Source organism: Myotis brandtii, unplaced genomic scaffold (assembly GCF_000412655.1).
Source record: "Myotis brandtii unplaced genomic scaffold, ASM41265v1 scaffold329, whole genome shotgun sequence".
NCBI classification, from domain to species: domain Eukaryota; kingdom Metazoa; phylum Chordata; class Mammalia; order Chiroptera; family Vespertilionidae; genus Myotis; species Myotis brandtii.
In genome coordinates this window covers 797,681-805,083 of record NW_005362676.1, presented here as the reverse complement: position 1 = coordinate 805,083, position 7,403 = coordinate 797,681, and the positions used below count along the sequence as shown (strand labels likewise).

Genomic DNA, 7,403 nt, shown 5'->3' with positions numbered 1-7,403 from the left:
GGCCTAAGCTGTCAGTCGGACATCCCCCAAGGGCTCCCAGACTGTGAAAGGGTGCAGGCCAGGCTGAGGGACCCTCCCCCCCCAGTGCACAAATGTCGTGCACCGGGCCTCTAGGACAGGGTCGCCAACCTTTCGGACCTCACGGACCACCGCTTGGCGACCGCTGCTCTAGTATAATAATAATTCACAAGAAAGCTTGGGCCGCCAAGTCCAGCGTGAAAGAAGTGCTTTCCGCTCGAGATGAAGGCTGTCTGTTTGGAGTCACTGTGCGAATTCAGCTTCGCTGGGGGAAACAAACCCATCCCGGGAGCAGGGCCCCTGCGAACGCCCACTCACCAGGTACCACATGTTGGGCCAAATGGGGTCGTTGAAGTAAAGGGACTGGGGTTCGCTGCGCACCAGCCTCTTCACCCTGCGTTTGACTTCCTGTTGCTGGAGCCATTTCACCTGTTTGGGGGGAAACGCAGTTACGATATATTTAATTAATTAACTAATTTATTTATTTATTAAATATATGTGTATTGATTTCAGAGAAGAAGGGAGAGGGAGAGACAGAGAGAAACACCCATGATGAGAGAGAATCATGGATCGGCTGCCTCCTGCAGGCCTCCTACTGGGGACGGAGCCTGCAACCCGGGCATGTGCCTTTGAGAGGGAATTGAACCGTGACCTCCTGGTTCCTAGGTCGACGCTCAACCACTGAGCCCCTCAGGCCAGGAGCAGTGTTAGGATTTAATTTAAGTGATTCCCTGATTTTGTGCAGCTTCCGCATGGGTGCTACGGGCGGCTGTGTTTTCCATGAATATCTGAGTCCTCGTCGATGTCTCCCACGGTCAAGTTCCAAGGAGACATTTTCATGTCGAAGGCACCCCTGTTGGAAAAACGACATCTTGTCTGTGTACGTGGAGGTGTGGCTGCCCCCAGCCCGGGGCCCAGTTCGTCGACCCCACGATCGGCCTGGTCACTCTCTGTCTCCCAGCCCGGACTTGCCAGGAACTCCTTGTTCGTTTGCACGTCCCAAGGCCCGAGCACACAGAGCCGCCCGGTACCATCCCAGCTGCGGTTCAGGGAAAGGCCTGCTGACGTGTTGCCTCACGGCTAGGAGGAACCCGAGCTCCAATTAAACTCTGTGGGCAAAGTCCCAGGTTACGGAACAGCACGCCAGCTCCTGTCCTGGAAATCAACATGTTGCAACCCCAGAGAACGAAGGCGCTGAAACAGCCCCGGCCGGTGTGGCTCAGTGGGTAGAGCGCCGGCCTGTGGACCGAAGGGTCCCGGGTTCCATTCTGGTCAAGGGTGCGTGCCCTGGTTGCAGGCTCAAGCCCTGGCCCAGGTCGGGGCGTGTGTGGGAGGCAACCAATAGATGTGTCTCTCTCACATCGATGTTTCTCTCTGTCTCTGCCCACCTCCCTTCCACTCTCTTTAAAAAATAACGGGAAAATATCCTTGAGTGAGGATTCTCTCACACACACACACACACACACACACACACAGGCTCCGTGGAAATCGCTGAAATGAAGGCTTGAGCCCGGCCGGCATGGCTCAGTGGTTAGAGTGTTGACCTAGGAACCAGGAGGTCACGGTTGATTCCCAGTCAGGGCACACGCCTGGGTTGTGGGTTCGATCCCCAATAGGGGGCCTGCAGGAGGCAGCCGATCCATGATTCTCTCTCATCATCGATGTTTCTCTCGCTCTCTCTCTGCCTCTCCCTTCCTCTCTGAAATCAATAAGAACATATTTACAATGAAGCCTCGAGCTGGAGGAGGAGCCGCCGAATAACATCTTTATCTTTCTATTTCTGTCATCCATCTGGCCGGGAGCTGCAGGGCGGGCCAGGGCCGAGCCAGAATCATCACCCTGAAATGTGAGGGTTGGAGGACGCGGGCAGCAACATCGGACCGTCCCAACGCCAGCTTGGAAGGGAATCAGAACGAGTAATTTAAGAAAAATGTGGGAGGCCTCGCGGCCATTGGCCGGGCGCCTCTGCAACATCCATCCTTCTCCAGACGTTTGGCCAAAGGACAAGTTAAAAACAAATGCTTTCAGTTTGCTTCAATGACAGGCTCTGGAAAAAGCCCAGCGACAGATCCCGGGCCCTGAGAGCAGCCGGGCTGCACTCCCAAGGAAGGCGCTGAGCAACACAGCGCTTCGAGCCCTGGCCGGTGTGCTCAGTGGTTAGCGCCTCGGCCCACGCACTGAAGGGTCCCGAGTTCCATTCCTGCTCAAGGGCACGTACCTGGGTTGCAGGTTTGACTCCCGGCCCAGGTCAGGGTCCGTGCATGAGGCAACCAATCGGTGTGCCTCTCTCACATCAATGTTTCTCTCACTTTCTCTTTCTCTCTCCCTCTCTCTGCCTTCCTTCCACTCTCTCTCTAAAAATCAATGAAAAAAATATCCTCTGGTCAGGATTTTTAAAAAAAAAACAAACACAAAGAAAGTACTTCAAGCCCAGCTGGTGTGGCTCAGTGGTTGAGCCTCAACCTATGAACCAGGAGGTCACAGTTGGATTCCCGGTCAGGGCACAAGCCCGGGTTGCGGGCTCGATCCCCAGTGTGGGGCGTGCAGGAGGCAGCTGATCCATGATTCCCTCTCATCATGGATGTTTCTATCTCTTTCTCCCTCTCTCTTCCTCTCTCTAAAAGTGAATTGTAAAAAAGAAAGTACTTTGAGCAAACTGGCCTTTTATTTATTTTATTTTTAAAAATATATTTTTATTGAAATATATTTTTATTCCCAGAGAGGAAGGGAGAGGGAGAGAGAGAAGCATCAATGATGAAAGAGAATCATTGATCGGCTGCCCCCTACCCGCACCCGAGTGGGGATCGAGCCAGCAACCCGGGCATGTGCCCTTGACCAGGAATCAAACCTGGGACCCTTCAGTCTGATGGCCAATGCTCTATCCACTGAGCCAAACTGGCCAGGGCAAGGCCTTTTAAATTTAATTTTATGTTTTACCATTTTGGTAAAAAAAAAAAAAACAAGGGAGAGGAATTAAGACTGTAAGGAGAGCCGGTGACGAAAGCTGTCTGAACTCTTCCTCCTCCTCTTGTTTTGACAAAAGGACGCGCTATCAGTACTTCTGGGAGGCGGGGGGTGCGCTGTAAATTCCATCCCTTTCCGAGGCACTTGATACATACAATGGGGACTGGAGCTCATGAAAGTGAAATGCTGCCTGCGTTCGTTCGACCGACCTTTACCCTCGGCTCCATAACATTCATTTCCTGTTCGGTCATCCCCACACGCCGGCGACTTGGCGTCCCCAAGCCCCTCAATAATCTTACATCGTCTTTGCCTTTTCATAATCCTGTTAACAACAGAGCTCTCCACACGAGAAGCGGTTGCAAAAAAGGCCTGGCTGCCCTGGCCGGTGTGGCTCAGTGGCTGGAGCGTCGGCCTGCAGACGGAAGGGTCCTGGGTTCGATTCCGGTCAAGGGCAGGTACCTCGGTTGCAGGCTCGATCCCCGGCCCCGGTCGGAGCACCTACCGGAGGCAACCCATCGGTGTGTCTCACATCGATGTTTCCCTCTCTCTCTCTCTGTCTCTCCCCCTCTTTTCCGCTCTCTCTCTAAAAATCAATGGGAACAAGAACATTTCATTTTCAAAACTGAGCTGTCAGCTGTGAGATTGGTATACACTTTGGGGGGAACAGCCTGTATTTAATCAGAACAAGGAGGAGGACTGGTGATGAGTCGGACCAACAGCGAAGGGGCTGGGTCTGCATGGAAACCCGGCGGTTTCCGCAGAGGCTGCCCGGCCCTGCTGTCCATCCCGCTCTCCGGGGCCGAACTCGGAGTGAGAGCCGCCAGACACAACGGGCATCGGTGGAACGCCCAGCCACTCCCTTCTCTCTTTCCTCTTTATTGGCTGCAAGGATGCTCCGATAGCCGCCCTGCCAAGAGTCTGTTCAGAAGTCCTGTAGCCCGGCTGGTGTGGCTCAGTGGTGGAGCATCGACCTATGAACCAGGAGGTCACGGTTCCATTCCCGGTCAGGGCACATGCCCGGGTTGCGGGCTCCATCCCCATTACGGGGCCTGCAGAAGGCAGCTGAACCATGATTCTCTCTCATCACTGATGTTTCTCTCTCTCCCTCTTCCTTCCTTCCTCTCTGAAATCAATTGAAAAAAAGAAGTCCTGTAGAAAAGGGATGTTTATTGGAGAAATCCTAAATGCCAGGGCCTTTGCCTAGGAAATATTTTCTTACTCTCATCTCCTTCCTTCGAGGACACAATTGGCAATATGTTGCCCGCACACTCAAACTGAATATAGTATTTTACTTTTATTTTAATACTAGAGGCCAGGTGCACGAAATTCGTGCACAGGGTGGGATGGGGGGTCCCTCAGCCCAATCTGCACCCTCTCCAATTCGGGAGCCCTCAGGGGATGTCCTACTGACGGCTTGGGCCCGCTCCCCGTGGTTCTGTGCTCTCTGCGGGGCCTGCCTGCTCCACACCACGGGGATGGCCAAGCAGGCCCTGCTGGGTGCTGCCTGCGGGCGGCGCACTTGCCTGCTGGGCTCACGTTGCTGGGGTGACGCCACCAGCGTCCTGCCCCGGCTGCTATGGGTGCCACCATCTTTGTCGTGGAGTGATGGTTAATTTGCATATTGCTCTTTTATTAGATAGGATTTTTTAAAATTGATTTCAGAGAGGAAGGGAAAGGGACAGAGAGAGAAACGTCAATGATGAGACAGAATACTTGATCGGCTGCTTCCTGCACGCCCCACACTGGGGATGGAGCCCGCAACCTGGGCGTGATTCTCTCTCATCATTGATGTTTCTCTCTCTGTCCCTTTCCCTTCCTCTCTGAAATCAGTAAAAATATATTAAAAAAACAAAACAGCCAGCAACACCCTAGGCACCCACCCTGCCCAGGGAGCGGGCTGTACCTGGGGGTCCATTCGGAGGAAGGTGTGAGGGCCTCTGCTGCTCAAGGTCGACCTCTTGAAGGTCTTGCTGTGATAAAAGTGGTAGTAGTTTTCCAGGTTCCCGATCTGCAAGACAAGAAACAGGACGTCAGTCGTGAATACAGTCCTCCAAACTGTTTCCAAAACCCAGCATCCCGCCCGGCTGGCCGGCGTGGCTCCGTGGTTGAGCATCGACCTAGGAACCAGAAGGTCACGGTTCGATTCCCGGTCAGGGCACATGCCTGGGTTGTGGGCTCGATCCCCAGTAGGAGGCGTGCAGGAGGCAGCCGATCCATGATTCTCTCTCATCATGGATGCTTCTCTCTCTCTCTCTCCCCCTCTCCCTTCCTCTCTCCGAAATCAATAAAAACATCTCTGAAAAAGCCACACAAAACCCTGCAGCCCACAAAAGCCTTCTGGGACCCTCTCTAAGAAGGTCCTCCTGCTCCCAGAGGCAGCACCTCCTTGGACCTGCACCCTGGCGCTTGGAGACGAGAATAGGGTGTCCATTCAGGGTCACGCGTCCCGAAGCAGCTGAGCGAGTGTCACGCCAGGTCTACACCAAAACACTCCTCCATAAACAAACGGCGTGCTCCCCGCCCCTCGGGCGAGCGGGAATCTCTAAGAACGAACGGTCGCTCCGTCCGCTCCATCCGCTCCAGGGCTACGCGGGAGCCAAGGAAAGCACGCGGGTCCGGCGTGGGGACTGGGCAGAGGTCAGCTGAGAACATCGCACTCCCCAGGGGGTCCCTCCTTTCTGAGGGCGCGTGGGTCCGAGGAAGCCTGGGGAAAGGATGGGGCCTGGGGACGGACGGACGGACGGACGGCCCTCCCGGGAGCAGCCACATGCCCTTGTGTGTGACGAGACGACCCCTGCACGTCGGGTTACTGCTCTCCGAAGGCCTCTGTCTTGCTCTTTTACTGGCTGTTGGAAAGAGCCTGGCTGGTGCGGCTCAGTGGTTGAGCACCGACCCATGAGCCAGGAGGTCATGTCCGCTCCAGGGCTACGCGGGAGCCAAGGAAAGCACGCGGGTCCGGCGTGGGGACTGGGCAGAGGTCAGCTGAGAACATCGCACTCCCCAGGGGGTCCCTCCTTTCTGAGGGCGCGTGGGTCCGAGGAAGCCTGGGGAAAGGATGGGGCCTGGGGACGGACGGACGGACGGACGGCCCTCCCGGGAGCAGCCACATGCCCTTGTGTGTGACGAGACGACCCCTGGCACGCGGGTCCGGCGTGGGGACTGGGCAGAGGTCAGCTGAGAACATCGCACTCCCCAGGGGGTCCCTCCTTTCTGAGGGGGCGTGGGTCCAAGGAAGCCTGGGGAAAGGATGTGGCCTGGGGGACAGACGGACGGACGGCCCTCCCGGGAGCAGCCACATGCCCTTGTGTGTGACGAGACGACCCCTGCACGTCGGGTCACTGCTCTCCGAAGGCCTCTGTCTTGCCCGGGTTGCGGGCTCGATCCCCAGTAGGGGGCGTGCAGGAGGCAGCCCATCACTGATTCTCTCTCATCACGGATGCCTCTCTCTCTCCGGAGGCAGCCCATCACTGATTCTCTCTCATCATTGATGCCTCTCTCTCTCCCCCCTCTCCCTGCCTCTCTGAAATCAATAAAAATATATTCAAAACAAACTAACAAACAGAACAGCTGTGGCACCCAACAAGGAAGGGGCAGGCGCCAAGGCGGGTGGGGGAGAGGCCCAGGTTGGGGTGTTTACGGGAAGAGCCAGTTTTTTTTTGTTTTTTTGTGTGTTTTTTTTCCTGCAAATACGAGGACAGCCAGCTTCATCGGTCCTCCCTGCCCATGCAGGTCAGGTGTGAGGCCGGAGGACTGGATCAGGGAGGGGGCCCGGCCGGCAGGGTCGCTGGGAGAGGGGAGAGGGGGGGAGCGATTACTCCTTGGTGACTCCACACCCTTTCGTACGGTCCATACAGAGCGGGGCAACAGTAAGGTTACAGTTGTTCATGTGAAAAATAACACAGTGTTGCCCCTGGCCAGTGTTGCCCAGTGGTTAGAGCGCCGGCCCTGGCACTGAAGGGTGGTGGGTTCGATTCCCGGCCAAGGGCACGCACCTGGGTTGCAGGTTCGATCCCTGGCCCCGGTCAGGGTGGGTCAGGGTGGGTCAGGGTGGGTGTGTGCCTGAGGCAACCAGTTGATGTGTGTCTATCGGTTTCAGAGAGGAAGTGAGAGGGAGAGATAGAAACCACCCATGGATGTGCTTCTCTCACATCGGTGTTTCTCTCTCCCCCTCCCCCTTCTTCCCCACCTTCCTGAAGGAAGAAAAAAGACGACACGCCACTTTTTTCCGGGCCCCGAGGAGCGGAGGGGGAGAGCCCTCAGTATTGATCCCCTTTGATCGCAGCAAAGGCGCTGAGGCGCGGCGGATTCCACCCCAGATGACATCCAATCGTTCCAAACGTCCCCCCGCCCGCTCGGGCCTCCAATGGACGTGACCTCAGACGCAGGTGCAGCTCTGTGAGCTCTGCAGTCAGCAAGCTGGG

The 7,403-nt window shown here is 56.0% G+C and overlaps 1 protein-coding gene across 1 annotated transcript in view; it reads right to left on the bottom strand.

The window, feature by feature from the left end:
* The window catches only part of PCSK6 (proprotein convertase subtilisin/kexin type 6), a 52,255-nt gene extending 46,361 nt beyond the window's left edge, over positions 1–5,894 (bottom strand). Inside the window, exons 1-3 of the mRNA XM_014543570.1 lie at positions 5,876–5,894; positions 4,886–5,037; positions 337–447 (exon numbers count right to left, since the gene is read on the bottom strand). Of these exons, the coding sequence (XP_014399056.1) occupies positions 337–447; positions 4,886–5,037; positions 5,876–5,894 (282 nt within the window). The remainder of the gene's footprint in view (positions 1–336; positions 448–4,885; positions 5,038–5,875) is intronic.
* Between the last annotated feature and the right edge of the window lie 1,509 nt (positions 5,895–7,403).